At 41.1% G+C, this 17,784-nt stretch overlaps 2 protein-coding genes across 2 annotated transcripts; one reads left to right on the top strand and one right to left on the bottom strand.

Moving 5' to 3' along the window:
- Window positions 1-7,237: 7,237 nt before the first annotated feature.
- pou5f3 (POU domain, class 5, transcription factor 3) lies at window positions 7,238-10,714 on the top strand. The gene is made up of 5 exons (XM_074691051.1): window positions 7,238-8,285; window positions 8,382-8,493; window positions 8,645-8,775; window positions 9,000-9,164; window positions 9,249-10,714. The coding sequence occupies exons 1-5, from the start codon at window positions 7,533-7,535 to the stop codon at window positions 9,507-9,509; spliced, it is 1,422 nt and encodes a 473-aa protein (XP_074547152.1). The 5' UTR covers window positions 7,238-7,532; the 3' UTR covers window positions 9,510-10,714.
- A 3,352-nt stretch (window positions 10,715-14,066) lies between these two features.
- fut7 (fucosyltransferase 7 (alpha (1,3) fucosyltransferase)) lies at window positions 14,067-15,119 on the bottom strand. The gene has a single exon (XM_074690986.1). It carries the CDS (start codon window positions 15,117-15,119, stop codon window positions 14,067-14,069), a length of 1,053 nt encoding a protein of 350 aa, XP_074547087.1.
- Between the last annotated feature and the right edge of the window lie 2,665 nt (window positions 15,120-17,784).

Below are 17,784 nucleotides of genomic sequence, written 5' to 3' on the forward strand. Positions count from 1 at the left end.
AACAAGTAAGGCTTTTTCATGTTATGAACTAACAGGCAAGATTTTGCAGCAAAAAATACAAAATATGGCAGAAATAGGCCAGCTAATGATCATGATTAGATAATTAACTGAGTTTTTTTCTTTTTCTTTTTTGTTTAAAAAATATTTTGGGGAAAAAAAGCAGCATCAAAGCAGCATTAATTACTGTGGTAAACTTGCACTAAGTCAGGAGGTTTGTAGGATTAAATGAAATGGTATGATCAACCCATAATGGCAAACAGGTGTTAATGATCATCACTTTCACATGTGGGTTGAAACACAGACAGTGACATATAAACAGCTGTGTAGGAGGTTTCAGACCCGGTGAGAAAGAGACTAGGGTGGGGCTGATGAACAGTTTAATGTCACAGGTCAGCCACTAATGCAAGACTGAGCACAGCAACAAGACATCAGGTAAATAAAGATCAGAAAGATCTGTCTGTTAGAGATGTTAAGGCAGACAGGGCTCACAAGACGTGCTACTAAGGCTCTTTTGAAGAAGCACAAAGAGATGGACAAGGCAAGGGTTGCCCAAGGAGGCATGATGCCTTAAAGGACAAAACACCACAAGCTTATTATATGAGTGGCAGCCAAAACCAACCAACCATCCAGACCAAGCCAAACCTTTGACACAGAAACAAAGCCCCGTGTATCCGCTATGCATTAAAACAGGAAAGTTGCAGCGAGCGCTCTGAACTGATGAGTCAACCTGTGCATTATTTGACTGTAGCAGAGAGCAGAGTGTTTGCTGGAGAGAGCGGCAGTGATTAGTGGCTGCAGGGAGCAGTAAAGGATGCTGGAGGGGTGGGAGATTTGGTCAGGATTGATGGTGTCCACAGTGCTAAAAAATAAACCATCATGAAATACCATCAGAGAGGCGTGTGATTGGCCCAAAATGATCTAAAACAGGGATGGCCAACCTGTGGCTCTCGAGCCCCGAGTGGCTCTTTGCCTTTTGGTTTGTGGCTCCTACATTGCCAACGTTTTGATCAGTGTTGATCAATACTTGGGTGATAAGGTTGATACTTAAGTTTCAGTTTCTTTTTTCTACATGTGCTCCTCCCAACCGCTCATGTGCTCATAGCTATCTATCTATCTATCTATCTATCTATCTATCTATCTATCTATCTATCTATCTATCTATCTATCTATCTATCTATCTATCTAGATAGATAGATAGATAGATAGATAGATAGATAGATAGATAGATAGATAGATAGATAGATATAACTTTGTCTCTTCTGCAGGAAAAACAGAAATTTGTCTTGACTTAACTCCAAGTACGAATTTAAACACACAAACACAATAAATCTTGCTTTGAAAGCCGGAAATGTATTAATTATCATTTTTTTGTCATTTCGTTTTTGTGTGAGAGGAAATGTGTTTGTAAGACCATGTGTGCGATGTGGCTCTTTGTAATACCATGGTAATATTTGTGGCTCTTGGTCTCTGACTGGTTGGCCACCCCTGATTTACACTAACTGCCAGTGTCTTTAAGAAGTATCCTCAGTATAAAAAACAATTTCTGTTCCTTCATTGTATTTTTTAAGTTGATGAAAGTAAACCATTGTCATATTAATTCCTTAAAGAATCATATTTAGTTTATGAAGTCTATTCCATTTTATTCTATTCTTTTCTATTCTATTCTATTCTATTCTATTCTATTCTATTCTATTCTATTCTATTCTATTCTATTCTATTCATCTAATTAAGGTCCAACATAGGCAGTGTGTATGGTACTCGTGGAAATTGCTAATTTGAAGTCCTTGCCTCAGGTCGGGCTTTAGTCGTGAGATAAAATACTTTACAACAGATATACTGACTGTTAAAGTGAACATAGATGATATCATCAATCAAAAACAAAACTCAATCGAATTCCAAAGTGAAACACAACTGTTTAAAGAGGTACTATCAGTCTTAATGGGTAATTTCTTCTTTGACTCTCTTCAATTCAGCACTTTTTAAGTCACACAAATGTAATAAACAACCTGTACTTAAATCTTCTGTAACAGAAAATTTTCTCATTTTGAAACAAGAAGTGTTGTGAAAGCCTCATGAGTTGTTTCACAAGCATTAACTTCAGAGTTATCTTGATCAGTCTTTAATTCCACTCTTGCACAAAACAGACTCTGACTGAAGTCTGAATGAAGCACACTGTATCAAGAGAGAGGGATCAGTGTCAGCCACAAGTTCTGAGGGAGAAAAAAAACCTTGCTATCACGAAAACAGGAAATTAATGTTATCATGGTAACCACCTGAATAATAAACTAAACACACTGATACCAATCAAACAACAGCTTCACAAAGATCACTTTGCAACAGAATATATTCATGTTTTTTTTCTTTTTTTTTTCTTCATCAGATGTGTGGTTATATTTGAGCTGAAGTTTCTGATCAATTTTTAAGCAGCCCTTATATTCTTTTTTTTTAAGATGCTTGATATTTTGTAAAATTTTTGCATTTTTGCATCTGTATCCTCAGGTGTTATGTTTCATTTAATATCAAGTCTTGCAGACTTCTAAGAGCCAAATATTGTTCAAAACCACAGAAACTCAATGATAACACACTGCACAAGGTGTTTCACATATTTAAATCCAGAGTTCAGCGTGTCATTCGTTCATGCTGTTAGACGTGATGTATCTTTGATGAAGAGCTGAAACAAGATGATCCAGATCACACATGGTGGTGACAGGTGAGGGGATTTTCAAAGCAATGACCTCTCATAGAGGGATTAAAAGAAAATGGGTGTTAATTTTAAATGTGAGGAGGGGATTGTTGTTAATTATTTGAATTAGAAATATTTTTTTTTACTTAAAATAAGAATAAAGATGCAAACTGTTTAAATTCTGAAGCAGCAGGTCATGAGTTAAACTAAATCTTTGATGAACTCCTTTTCACACCCTCTTCTGTGGCTGTTAGTTTGCAGCTTCCCTTCCTCGATGTGTTGATTTTTATCCGCTCATCTGGTTTGACCCTGTTTTCACTCACACAAACGACTACACCCAGAAAGTGTGTGAGAGGTGTGTGTGTGAGGGGGTGGTAGGGAGAAAGCCTGTGTGTACCTCTATGCGAGGTTATTGTGTGTCTGTGGTTGTGTGTATGTGTAGGGGAGGGGGTGGCTCAGTCTACAACCCCCCCTGACCATTCAGCCTCATGCTCAGGCCATTAAAACTCTTTTGTGCTGGTGGATGGTGGAAGGAAGGCAGCCATTGGCCCTGGGTTGAAATCCTGGGTGGGTGGAGGGGTGGAGGGTGTGTGAGGTGAGTTTCAAAGGCAGGGCTATTAAGAAGAAAATCAAAAAGCCATCAGACTTGTTTGAGGGGGGCAATTGTGCTGCTCAACAGAAGGGGCGGTTTCCAAATTCCTTCAATTGAACTTAATCATACCAGTCTTTTTTTTATAATGGTGAGGAAAATGTTTGCTAAACGTATTAAAACAAGATTTATCAAACAAATTTTACTCAAAATGTTGTGATAAAGTTTATTAAAAAATGTAGGTGTTTTGGGTTACTTAAGAAGCTCATTTATCTCACTTTAGACTCATCAATTTAAGTCCCAATTTTATATTCTTTTTTTCCCCAGGAGCATATGTTTGACATTGTTTTATTATTATCATTTAAACTGTATTCACAATTATATCTTTTTTTAATCTCTTGAGACCGAAGCTATGGTCTTGTGTGCATTTTTCAAGACCTGATAAGTTTGATAACATAACTTGGTCTTTGAACAGGAAGTTTGGTGTGATGAGTTTGCTATGAGTCATCTGTTATCAGTGTGATTGTACTTAGATAAACTGTTTCTTTCAGCTTAAATGAGTGTAATGTTGTGATCTTAAAAAAAAAGATACAATGGGCAGTGCCCCAAAATGTGGTTAACAGGTTAAAAGTTTAAAAAATGAAGTGTGATGGGTCTGGGAGGCAGAGGGCTCACCATATGTGGATGCTGGAGGTGGTTAAGCCAGGCTCCAAGTTCATGGCTGAAACTGATGACTGTGGTGTTTAAAAAAAATGTCATATTTCTCCTGTTTGAGAAATAATAAATAAAAACAATAATAAAAAAAAATCTCAGTAGAAACTCTTGAGGCTTTTATCACCAATTCTTGTTTTTTGTTGTACAGAATTTCTCATTTGTCATACAGTAACCTCCAGAGAGTAAAAAGAGTTATCACCTCTGCTGCTAAATGAAACTGTCTGAGTCACTTTGACTAATGTCATGAATTGAATAGCAACGGTCATGCCACCCAAAACACGTCCCTAATTTAAAATGTGTCACTTTCTCTGCAGCTCAGCGCTCAAATCATCATCTTACAGGAAAACTCTCTATGAGTGCAGAAAGAGACATGCCCCTGAATGACATGAGGACACACACACTCACACACACACACTCAGAGTCAGTTTGGTCAAATGTTCACAGCTTCCAGAGTAAAAAGAAAAAACAGGCAGGTTATCTCTTAAACATGTGTTAAAAAGGGACTAAAATGACTTTCACACAGTGTTCTGGTGTTTTATCCTTCTTAGACTTTACAAAGTGTTTTTGTCCTCTGTAGAGACTGTCACTTTCAGAGCTTTATCCAAAAACAAAATAATCTGTGCTGCTCTGTACATGGGCTTTTGAATAATATTTGATTTGTTGAGCATTAAGAGATGAAAGTTATCCAAAGTTTTCAAATGCTGAGCTTTTAGAGCTAAATGTTAGATGTTTCTTACACTCTTACATTGAAGACAAGTGTTAAAGTTGTATTCCGAGAAGTTTTGATGTCATCCTTTGTTTTTTGTTTTTTTTACTTCGTTAAAACAACAATTTTCTCAATGTCCTCCTCAGTGGACATGGGCACTTGCTAGATCTATTTTTCCATGTGAAATGCAGGAAACTTCAGGTGACAGAGGATTGACATACTGACAAATTGACATTCAAGAACCCATCAATACACACACATGAACACACTCATAAATACAGATACACAATGACATAGCTCGATATAAGTTAAATTTTAAGTTTTTAATGTTTTTCTCCAGATTGGTGATATTTATACCTACCTGGAAAATGGAGGACAAACAAGCTTAAACCACTAAAGCTAACTTTTAGATGATAAATGATTTATGTTTGGTTTTAATCACAAAAAACTGCTGATTCTCCATTTGAAACCACAAAGATGACAGAAGAAAGGATGTTTTTCAGTGTCAGGAAGTCTCGCTGCCCCCTGCATAGGACATTGAATTAAAAAAAATGTTTATACAAAAATATTGCAGCATGCTACTTTCAAATTGACAATCATATTAAAAAAACAAACAAAAAAAACAGAAATTGTAACACTTTTTTCTTCGTCATAACTTTTGATGACCCAAGTGTAAGACATTTGGAGCACCAGGTGACCCCCTCCACCCACACCTGACCTCCACTGCAGGTCTCTGCCTAACGTGTGTGTCTGAGGCGTGTCAGTCACTTCACTCTGCTCTCTCTGGTTCTGCAGACTTTCGTCTGAAACTTTCTCCTCTCGGTTTTACCACAGCCAGCAGGTCTCTGAAGTGTGTAGAAGAGGCCACTTACAAAGAACTAAAGAAGATCTGAGACATCTGTAGGGGGTTTCAACCAAATCCCCAGAAAGTGCCCTCACACATCTCCTCCTCACTGTACCCAGCCATTCAGAGTCCCCCCTCCTTCCTCTGGACACCCTGAGTGCTCCGCTGTCTCCTTTCTCTGTGAAGCCCTGCCTTCAGTCTACTCTCCCTCACTCTGTCTGTCTTTTGCATGACAATCAACCTCCCAAGTCCATGGCCCAGGACAATGCTGCTGTGTTCAGGGTTTGATGTCTTTCAAGCTATTGACCAAGCTCTGGTGGTCTCCCCCAAGGTCCCAGGTCCTGGATCTGCGTGACTTTGTAAGAGGACTGATCTCCAGGTTGGAGCTCAGTCAGATCTTTTGGAACAGGAAACTGGCACCATCAGACTCTTCGTTCCTCAGACCAGTTCTGGACCTGATCATATCAGACTGGATGACGTAACTTCGGCCGTCTCCACCGTCCGGAGTGAAACTCCAGCCTGCTGTTTGTTTCAGAGGACGGGGGGAGGAATGAGGTGGTAGCAGTGGGTGTGGGGGCGGAATCAAAGGCTTGAGACTTATTGTTTCAACCTGAAAAGGAGCTAATGGTCGACCATCGCAACTCGGGATCTGAAATCCACGGGGTGCCCCGGGGACAGCTCGTACAATGACCCCTGCCTCTCCCTCCCCGCAGTGGGTCTTCCTGCCGCAATCTGCGGCCAACGACTCGCGCTGGGGGAGCGCATCTGCGCCATCCAGGGCTCTGAATGAGCGGCCATCAGGAGAGAATGGGAGGTTCACCTGAAAGCTGCTGGTCGTTCAACTCTGCTCCCTCTCTGCTGAAACCAGACTGACGAGAAAAAGTCGAAAAATACGCCTTAAAGTCAGGGTTTGGCAGAGATTAGAGATGTTTAATCCAGTATCCGCAAAGGGCAAAAATAATCTAAGTCTAATTATGATAGGACTGAATTCTGCATAAAATGACATTTTAATACATAAACAACACGTCATTGATTAATTAAGTCTTCTGACGTAACCCAGAAACTAAATCTGAAACATTCAGATGCAAAACAGAGAGAGGCTCTTCCTCTGAGAGCAATGACAAACCATAAATCTTCTTCCTAAAACTGCCAATAATCTCCAAACCATAAATCAACTTCCTCCTTGCAAATTCAAGTAGCCTGGCTGCTGGAGCTCATGAATTTAATCACAGGTATTTGGTGTTACACTGATGGGATGTTTACCAGATAAAGTCCATTATCAAAATGAATTAAAACACACAGATTTTAAATATCAAAGCAGTTTCAATTTAAAGTGAAAAACTTTAACAAATCTGACATTATCATTCATGGATAAGGTGACCAAGTTATTTCAAAATGGATCTACAGGAGTCACCTGTGTCCTCTCAGATGTAAATGATGATGAGGTGACTTCATCCCTTAGAATATTCATGTCATTCTGAATTTTGTAGATTATGGTTGAATGATTTAACTCCACTCAGAGTGAAAACAATAAAATGTCTTAAAGTGTGTGTGTGTAAACACTTTAAACAAGCCCACTCTACTTAGGAGCGAATCAAGGTCATTCACAAATTCACAATCAGCTGTGCGCAATTGTCTGCGTCAGCCAATGGGCGGCGAGACTGGGCGATGTGCAACACCCGCAGCTGTGATTGGGAAAAGCTGTGGGAGCGCGTCTGGAGGGGGTCATTTGAGGTTGAAGTTGAGGTTGGTGGTGGAGGTGTTGGACACAGGACTGAATGGAGTAAGGACGGAAGTGTGCTGGTGGTTATTCTTCACCAACACGGCAGCTCAGCTTCTGCGTAACGCAGTCCTCTTTCGGACAGTTTTGGTGATTTTACAGGAAACTTTCTTCGCTGTCAACTTCAGTTTCTTGGTGGATAAACCTGACGTGGGTCATCTCGTAAGTCAGTCATATCTGACCTTTTTTACTTCTCGTGCGTGTTAGTCTACGGGGATGTCTGAGAGACCCCACAGTCCCGAGTGCCAAACCCGGCCGTATGACTACAGCCGGACAAACCCTGAGCACCAGAGCCTGGGTCAGGACACTCTGGGCGGCGTGGCGTCTTTTCAGTTCCCTCACGGTATGCTAACAGACCCGAGCTTCCTTTACAACAAAACCGCTTATGGAGGCATCCCAGCGGCCCCTGCGCAAACCCTCTTTCCCTTTCCACCCGTCACCAGCGAGTACAGGGGATCAGACCTGCAGGCCGGAGAGTTTGTGCAACCCAAGCACTGGTACCCCTTTGCTGCGCCCGAGTACACCGGTCAGGTACCCGGCGTAACAGCAGCCAGCCAGCCCATAAACCTGAGTCCTCCTGTCGCCGAGACCCGGGAGCAGATCAAACTCCCCGACATCAAGTCCGAGAAGGACAGCAGCGATGACGGCTACCCAGCGGAGGTGAAAGTCCAGCAGTACCCGGCCTCAGCCGCCATGCCCCATGGAGTCTTCTACCCTCCAGCCTGGAACCCGTCCTTCTGGCCCGGGATCACCCACATCACCCCACCGGGAAGCAGCAATCAGAACCCTTCAACGTCCTCCGCTTCGTCTCCATCCATGTCCCCCTCACCCCCGAGCAATGGTCTTTCAGGGAATGCGTTTTTCAGCGTGAACAGTACTCAGAACCAATCCGGGTCCCAGGCGCAGAATCCGGCTTCTTCTGCGCGGAGCAGCGGCTCCTCCAGCGGCGGCTGCAGCGACTCCGAGGAGGTAAGACCACCACTAGGTCTGGATCTGAGTTTGATGGCAACATACTTGCTAACTCTGTGCCTAATCTCTAAATCTGACCCTGTTTTGCTCCTGTAGGAGAATCTTTCCACTGAAGAACTGGAGCAGTTCGCCAAGGAGCTGAAACATAAACGCATCACTCTGGGTTTCACTCAGGCTGATGTTGGGCTTGCTCTTGGTAACCTCTATGGTAAGCTTGACGCAGGTTGATTTCATGGACTAGGCCCACATGTTAGATCCAGGAAGTGTTGTAGCTGATAGAGACCAGGTTTTGGTTGAGTTATACCACCATCTTTGGCCTTTTAACAATGCTTAATGTGACTTTTTGTGATGTGCAATAGGTAAGATGTTCAGTCAGACCACCATTTGCCGCTTTGAGGCCCTGCAGCTGAGCTTCAAGAACATGTGCAAGCTGAAGCCCCTTCTCCAGAGATGGCTCAACGAGGCAGAGACTTCAGAAAACCCCCAGGATGTAAGATGTAGCTTCTGACATCTGTTAACATCTTTACAAGACAACAGACCAACACAGAGCTTCATGGGATCAGTTGGTCTTTTCAGGACTCGCTGACTTCCTGCTGAGTTTCCCTGAATCCAGATCCTCTGCTCTTATGAAGTCTACATGTCACCTTGTGGTCTGGATTAGGCTGTTGGGGATAGTGTTGATGGGAATCTCACTCAATATTCCTGATTCCACAGATGTACAAGATAGAGCGAGTGTTTGTTGACACCAGAAAGAGGAAGAGGAGGACCAGCCTGGAGGGGGCCGTACGATCTGCTCTGGAGTCGTACTTCATCAAGTGCCCCAAACCCAACACCCAGGAGATCACACACATCTCAGACGACCTGGGTCTGGAGAGAGATGTAAGTATGATGAGTCAGAGGGGTTCAGTCAGTCTCACAGTGAAGTTTGACTCAGGTTTTCACTCCTGATGCTGCTCTCCACAGGTTGTACGCGTTTGGTTTTGCAACAGACGACAGAAAGGGAAGCGCCTGGCTCTGCCCCTGGATGAGGAGTGCGACGGTCAGTACTATGAGCAGAGTCCCTCTCCACTGGGAATGGCCTCATCTCCCATTCCCAGTCAGGGCTACTCCACTCCCAGCTACCCGAGCGCCCCTCCTCCCACGCTCTACATGGCCCCACTTCACCGACCAGACGTCCTGAAACAAGCCCTGCACCCAGGACTGGTTAGTCACCTGACCGGATAAGCATGCTTATCCACGTTACCTTCCCAGAGTGAGACTCTACAACCCAAACATCAACTCTTCACATTGTTGGATCTGCAGAAGCGACAAAGATCAAACTTGTAGAAACTGACTGAAGGAGCTGCTGTGGTCGACACTCTCCTTTGTGACCTGAATCTGAACATCAACCTGAATTTCAAACTGAAAACACCTCATTCATAATTTCGTGTTCTTGGATGTTGTGTGATAAAATAACTTTTTAGGATTTAACAGTTTTAAAAAACCACAGTGCTGTTTCAGGTCACTCCAGGATTTAAAAAATGAAGTTTGTCTGTAGAGCCTAGGGTGCGTGTTTAAATTAAATCTACATTTTGGGAAGGTTAGCTGTGCCCAGAATGAGGAAGTGTAACGTCTAATGATACGACCACCAAATCTGTGCAATACTTACATGTTTTAATCAATCAGAGCAGCTACAGTTTTAATCCAAAGTATTTTCGAAATGGAAATCTAAACTCTTCTCCAGGGTGCATATTTCCATGGATTTTGCACAAAGTTGTTTTTATTAAGTATTTTTTCTTGTAAATTTGTGCTGCATTTATTGAAAGGACAATGAGATATCCCGCAATGATTTGACGCTTTAACTGGGATAGTAAGATTGAAAAAAAAAACATTTTGGGGGGTGTTACAGACAAGTTGATATTTGAATGTCCTCTGCTAATTGCACACTTTTTTTCCCGAACTTTGTCCATGACCCTGGTGGAAGACATGAATAGCCAAGTTGTACTTTAATACCTGATTATGATTTTATTGTGAAGGATTTTTCTCTAAATGAAATGTTGAACAACTAAAAGTGAAATTTGGTCGCTCACTGGATTAAGTCTCTCATCTGGTCTTACTTTGGCACGTTTGTAAGTGTCATTAAGATGATAGTAGTCTGTGATCTTTTAAACAGTTTGCAGCTGATCTGTGTTAATGTTATCCAGGGAGAAACATTGCTGCAGTATTTACTAGTGTTTCAGAGTTCAGTCATGCCAGTTTGACACCAAACCCTCTCTAGATTGTAAATCAGATAGGTTATAATTTATTAAAACATAAGCTACATCTAGAGGTTTATGAGTTGAACCATTAGTCATTCAGGAACAGTTAAACTTTCAATATGTGTATATAAGTGTTTTTCAGTAAATGTATACCACCAAAGACTGAAGTATTGTTTCATTTGTGCTTTTCATGTCGCATCACTCTGATATTCAAGCCAATTTAGACCCAGATGTGTTTGAACCACACATGCACTGTACCCAAGATAAGGACCTGTCAGTAAGTTTACATGTAAAGTTTTGTCAGATGTTGGGGTAAATATTTTTTCTCATATGCACAGAGAATAGAATAGAACTTCATTGTCATTGTAACAAGTACAACAAAATTGAAGTCACAGCAGCAATCAAGAAAACAAAAGTAAGAAAGTGTATCGAAAGTGTAAAAAGCTCCATAAGAAAATAGATGCTGACAGCTTGTCCATCATTGTCCAGTTCAGCCAGCCTCCACCTCCACAGGGTCCAGGACTGAGCTTCTTCAGCAGTCTGTTCAGTCTCTGTCTCCTGGATCCTGTCTGCTCACAGCAGGTGAAGCTCTTCCAATGTGGTGTTGGTCTCTAGTGTTAGCTCTATTAGCCATGTCCGTGACTAGCATGATGCTACTCTGTCCTCTGGTATTCCCTCTGTTGCTGGGTAAGCACGGCTAGCTCATCCATCTTATTGGAGATAGATCTTACGTTCCCAATAATGATGGATGGAAGGACAGGTCCATGTGGATACTTCTTAGCTCACACCTGAGAACCAGCACGTCATCCTCACCTCCTTCTCCTCACCTTGTGGGTAGACATCAGGCCTTGCACCAGTTAGCATTGGCATGCTACAGGCTGCTAACAGCTGAGTTCACATGTAAACAATGCAGCCATGGTTACATGTAGGATCTCCAGACAAACACAGGAGAAAAAAGAAGTAAAAATATCACTGAAGCCACAAAAAGTTTGGTGTCCATGACCAACAAATGAACCATATAAAGTAATGATCCACTCCAAATACAAAGATTGTGAAAAAGAGATTTAAAAAATTACAAGAAACAGACAAAAAAGAGAGAGCTGCTGCAAAAGGCAGCCACAGCCAACAGGGTGGCGTCTAGCAACTAGAGTTGGCCATGTTTCATCAAAGTATTGCAGTCTTTAGCAACAAGACCTTTGTTAGTACTAAACAATGGCAGCACTGGATACTTTTCTTTTCAAAACACTAGTTTCAAATGAGTCAGCTCACAACATATAAAAAGTGAAACTTGTCAGTGCACAGTTTGAGTCAAGCTGCTTCTTACTGTACAACTTAAAATGCTAAGGACGGGTTATCAAGACAGCGTTTATTCACATTCTTCAAGTATAATGCTTTTGATAAGCCTTTTATACATATTTATAACTGTAAATCATTTAATATACAGAGGATAAACATCAGATAATCTAGTTATAAAATGAGTCTGTTGTTTCATCTCACATCAATCACTGCAAATGAATCACTGTCAAGTCACAGAGCATGTGCTTCAGCCAGTGGCACAGTGTTGTCAGTGTGTATGCCAGGGCTAGTAAAGTGTGCTGTAACAACAGGACAGGGTTAGTGCAGGGTGAGAAAGCACCTTGATCCTGGTGTTTAACTGAATACACTAAAGAAGTTTGGAGGCTCCTCGGTTTTGCTAAATGTTTTGTCAACTCCACGGACACATTTGCTGGTCTGCTCAGTCCTATGATGCTGGTCTGCCACTTTGACTTTGTATTAAACACATTAATCCAAGGCTGGATGAAACTAATTATATTTATTTAAGTTACGTTTTTTATTTTACTCCAATTCATTTTCCATCAGTTACTAAGAACAAAAAAAAAACACATCTCAGGATAAGCTCTGAAGACACTTCTGGTAGGAGACTGATGCCTCATCATTGTTAATAGACTCTAAAGGAATTCCAGCTGGGTGGGGGAAATTTTATTTTGATTTAAGCTGGGTATTTTGGGGAAACTTTATTTAATCTTTCTAGTTAATGGTTACTTTAAGTCAAGTTGTTCATTAGTTGGTGAATATTCCTATGACTTGAAGTTACAAATTTAAAATTTAATCTTCAGAAACTGGAAAAAAAAATGTGTGTTTTGTTTTTTAAATTTTAGATTTGTTTCATGTTCTTTCTGTTTAAAGGTTTCAACCTGTTTTCCTCATTTACATCATCAAGGAAAATAAAACACCATGGAATAATGAGTAGAACTGAGTTATCCTTTGTGTCCCCCAATATTTTATCCGTCAGTTTTCAAGTTTGGGCAGAGTTGTGATTTAAAAAACACACAGAAGTTGACAATAAGAAAAGCAGGAATAATAAAATGTGTCCATCAACAGTGTATATATATATTACTTAAGTAAATTCTTCAACGTAATTGTACTTGTACTTCTGAATATTGAATATTTTGTGAGTTGAATATTATTGTACTGGTTCCACTCCCGCATGAAATTGAAAATAGTGATGTATCAATAAATACCTCTCATCTACCTTTCATGTTTACTGAGAGTATCGCTGTTTTGGCGGTCTGCCATAACATAAAAGTATTTAAGCATCAGCTTAGCTAATTTTATGTGATTACTGTAAGCCTTAGCCTTAGCCAATAACAATTACTGGTAGATAGAATTAGATACATTAGTAGATAGCTTAATTAGCTAGACCCAACCCCTGAATGTAGCCCTAGACCAGAGCTGGTTCTTCTTTTTCTTCTTTCACCTTTCAGGAGTCCCCACATCACCTGATTTCAGTTTGTGTTCCACAAATCGATGTGCAGTTTTACGCCAGGTGCGACAGCACCAACAATAAAACTGGGTTGTACCCCTTGGCGTTCGTTGTCTTGCAAGGGAAACTTTGGGATTGAGAGAAGATGACTCAACCACTGACCCACAGCCTTCCTGGCAAACTACAAATCGGTATCTACTTTAAAATCTTCCTTGGATATGAGAATATATTACAACAGTACCAATTCACATAGAGGTTAAGTTTTTGTTATTAAGTGCTTCAATGTCCTGCTGTTTCTTGTTGCTTCACCAGCAGAGACCACACCACCAACAGGATGAATGCATAATTGAATAAAAACATTGAATTTCAATTTGCAGTTGAACTTCTTACTGCTACTAGTTTGGGAAAGCTTGGGGATACGCTACTCCCTTGGTCGACAGAATGCCTTTTGAGAGCTTGTAAAGAAAGAAAGATAGTAAGAAGGGAAGGGAGCAAGGTACGTTTGATTTTTTGAAAGTACCAGGTGTGGTTGAGGTGTGGTCAGGCTCCTGAAACTCTGTTATTTGGCAATATATGATTTTCCTACTGTTAGCTTCCTGAAAAGAGATCAATTTCTTCAAGTTACTGTTCAATGCAAACCTTCATTTCATCTGTTGTTGTAACTATAACTGTTAAAATATGTTTTTTTTATGATAGATAAAGCTTTACAATTACAAGGAGCACACACAATGAGATCACAGCTACAAGCTAACGGTGAGAAACAAACAGGAACTGTGCTAGCTAAGTGCTAACGGCATTGACCCAGGCCTCCAGGTCGGGGTAAACTCTGTGTGAAGGTAAACTGTCGTACTGTGAGCAGATCCTACACAGTCTCTCCCTCCAGTCTGTGTACAGCTTCACTCTCCACTCATGTTTCCATCTGAAGTACTCCCTGTAACGTTTCTTATCCTCTGCTAGCTGCTGTAGATACTCCCCTAACTCTTTCACTGAGGCAAACTCATCTACATGGATAAAAGATTTAGGTGGAGCCACAGCTTTGTAATCGTCCACCCCTGGTCCCAGGACAACGGGCACCGCCCCGCCTTGGTATGCGTTCCTCCACAGCTTCTCCGTGATGTAATCTTTACTGTCTGAGTTCTCAAACGCTAAATAGAAGTAGCAGCGAGAGATTGTGGGTATGAGGGCTCTGGATGTGAGGTGTTTCTTTGTCCAGCGGCCGTAGACCTTCACAGAAATAGTTTCACTCAGGTTTCTGTAGACTTGGCTTCTCTTGTGCTGACTTCTGTAGTTGCTGATGACCCAACACACTAGGGCGCTCTTATTCTGGGGGAAATCCTCTACTCCTTCATCCACCTTTGGTAGCACCTCACCATAGGGAACAGTGACATCTGCGTCCCTCCTGTAGGTGATCGTCATGTTAAAGAAATGAGCAAACTGACTCAGGTTTCCCTCAGGAACAGGAGCTTCCAGGGACATCCAGGCCCACCTCTGTCCCTGTGGACGAGAGAGGTTAAAAGGCAGCTTTTGTCTGCCTTGCACCAGCTCCCGGTTGTGGAACACTACAACGTCCGCCTCAGGAAACAAAGAGCGCTGATCCACCAGTCTGCAGCGAGGGATGCTGTACAGGTCCCAGCACACGTCTCCCTTCAGACTCATGGACCTGCCGAAGGGCCAGAACCAAAGCAGGATGGTCACGTTTCTGCCGCCATTGCTCCAGCTACTGATGGTGATGGGACTGACTGCTGTGTGTGTCTGAAACCCTCCAGACCAGACATTGAGAAGACACAGCGGGACAGCACACAGGAAGGAGAGGAGGAGGCGGCTCTTCTTCATTTTAGTATTAGCACACGTCTGTTGCTGTAAAGAAGCAATAAGTAGAATCAATATTTAGCAATGAGTTTGTTTTACACCTCAATTAATTTCCTTTTATTCTGATCTCATTAAAAATGCTTGTTGTAATATATTCAGTTATACAACATTAACCTAAACAGGACCAGGCTGTGCAATAAGCTCCAGCATAAGCTGTCTCGGTGACTTCACCCACATCCGCTTCTGAAAAAACGGTGGTCGCCGTATTAAAAATGCTGACTCATCCAGAACTTTCTGTTCACCCAGAAAAACCGAGAGGTGACTTTCAGTCCTTTATCTTCCTGGCAAACACCAGGGACAGTGACAACTAAGGGTTGGTAACAAAAATATGCTTAAACATGTTGAATGTTTGTTTAAATGTGTAGTTTGCGTTTCCGGTAGTATCATAGTATTTTGACATTTCAGCTTTTTTAACCAACTAAAGAATCAGTCCCATTAAACTGTCAAATGGTGTACCTGCAAAATCATTGCAAGAATTAAAATATTCACATTCGTAGAAATTATACAAGTGTACTGATGAAATAAGTTGTTACAAAATATTGCATTTCTAAACTCAATAGTATGTGATTTAGCATCTACTGCATACTAAGCAACTCAGTATGCTATTGACATCAATGTTTCCTCTCAAATTTTGAGGTAAGTTGGTTTTAAAATCATTGTGAATTTCATGTTTCATACTGATAGCATCTTATTCATTGTATCTTCTTTGTGCAATAACAGATTTTTGTGGGGAAACATTGGTTACACCAATTGATATTTATCATTTTCCCCAACTGACCATGTCTTGTATCCCGCTACATCATAAACTTCACAATGCGACTCTTTCATTTAACATCTTAAAATACAAACAAGTTCTACAAACAGTGCAACAAACACCCAAACATATTTTGAACCAGACTGAAAACATGTATACGTTTAAGCATTTTAACATGGGCCCCTGAGAGCTCTTTGGCTCTTTTGCTTTGGATTCATTGTTCTAGAGGTTTCTGCATTAATCCCTCAATGATCAAGCATTGACACTGGCAAGAAAGTGTTTCTTTTTTTGATAACAATAATAAATCTGTTTTATCTTGAACTTTTTTAAAGATGCTATGAGGAGGATTTGCTTTAATTGGACTGCCTCGCCACCTTCTGGCCCGGGGTCTTACACACACTGTCGTAAATTACTTTTAGTGAGGTGTGCATTTGTTTTGGAATTAAAAATGTCTTTGTTCAAGACAACTTTTTACTGGATACAACGTGATGAGGTAAGGTATTTTTCAGTACAGTTATGTAGGGATACGTGACATCAAGCAAATGTTGTAGCAGCCGGCTATATGTAGTGCTATCGGCAGCCCTGTGCTCCGACGTATCTGTAGGCTAACATGACGACAAGTAAACACTGTAAGTTTGTAAGTAGTTTAGTAGCTGTTTATGTTTAGCTCACCTGACAGCCAGGTGCTCTAAGACATGTCTGTAATGTGTAACGTTAGTGAATCCTGGTTATGTCCTGCCAGTCATCTACCAATCAGAGCTAACATAACCTCACTCTTCATTTTATTGATAGACTCTCAAGTTTGAACAGACCACTGCAGAATAACTGCTGACTGTGGGTTGGAATCAACATTAGCACAAACAGGTTAGCTCCTATGTTAGTCTTTAGCTCGTGCTCTATCACTCTCCTGTTTATCTTTCTTCTGCTCTTCTGTCCTTTTTCTGTCTGACAGTTAGGCTTCAGTGTCCACCATCACTACAAGATTAATTCTTATCAGAGAAAAACACTTTGTCAGCTGGCATGGTGTTGTCATAGAGACTTAGACGTGCCGTAAATCGATCCGTTCCTGCTGGACCCTATCTAAAAGCTAAATAGTAGCATTTAAAATAACCTGTAACCTGTAATATTGGTGCTGATAATCTCATTTTAAAGTGTGGATTACAATCAAGCATATGTCAAGAAGGGGGACTTTTTCAAGATTACTCAGAAACTCCTCACAGGGACTTAAAAAAACATTCTTGGACAAAACTGCTGAAGACAGCCACAAAATATGGGAAGTTGAGAAGATGTACAGCGAATGGTTGGGTCCAGGAAGTGTGGTCTTACATGATCAGAGGTTATGGTAGGGTGAGCTTTGTTTTCTGAAACTTAATGCAACTTCCTTAATATGAATCATTCAGGGCATCTACTTTGAAAGTTTCTCATTTCCTCTTGTTTTTCTGCAAGAGATTGATTTTCAGTTTGCATGGTCATTAATGGCAAAGTTGAACAAAAACAGAGTTTGCATGGATTTAATTGCCTTGGCATATCTGGCTGTTTGTTGATTCCTTGGTTTAATTAATGTGAATATAACCAACTCAGTATCATCATTATTTTTCACTGTAGTCTAATTAATGTCTTACAGAGGATCGTGCCAGTTCCTGAGATCAAAGAGTAAGAGAGCTTGAGCTTCTTTTTAAGTTTTGGGATAGCAGCAGGAGAAAATTAACTTTCATGAATGTCATTCCCACACATTCGGGGTCAGTTTTTCTTTAATATTTATCAGCTCACAGATTTCTGTAAAGCAATAAAAGCAGATGGCAGAAACTTGCAGTGGCATCTACCAACAGGAAAAGTAAGACACCATCTCAGAGGGGTTCTTGGGTGTGGCAGACA

The sequence above is a fragment of the Halichoeres trimaculatus genome, unplaced genomic scaffold (assembly GCF_033239565.1).
Source record: "Halichoeres trimaculatus isolate MK-OKI-2021-1 unplaced genomic scaffold, fHalTri1.1 fHalTri1_scaffold_16, whole genome shotgun sequence".
NCBI classification, from domain to species: Eukaryota; Metazoa; Chordata; class Actinopteri; order Labriformes; family Labridae; genus Halichoeres; species Halichoeres trimaculatus.

Bases quoted from the DNA above. Each gene is read 5' to 3' on its own strand.
- pou5f3 (XM_074691051.1), top strand. From the start codon at position 7,533: ATGTCTGAGAGACCCCACAGTCCCGAGTGCCAAACCCGGCCGTATGAC. The intron at 8,776-8,999 runs GTAAGATGTAGC...CTGATTCCACAG, and splicing joins CTTCAGAAAACCCCCAGGAT to ATGTACAAGATAGAGCGAGT. The intron at 9,165-9,248 runs GTAAGTATGATG...TGCTCTCCACAG, and splicing joins ACCTGGGTCTGGAGAGAGAT to GTTGTACGCGTTTGGTTTTG.
- fut7 (XM_074690986.1), bottom strand. From the start codon at position 15,119: ATGAAGAAGAGCCGCCTCCTCCTCTCCTTCCTGTGTGCTGTCCCGCTG.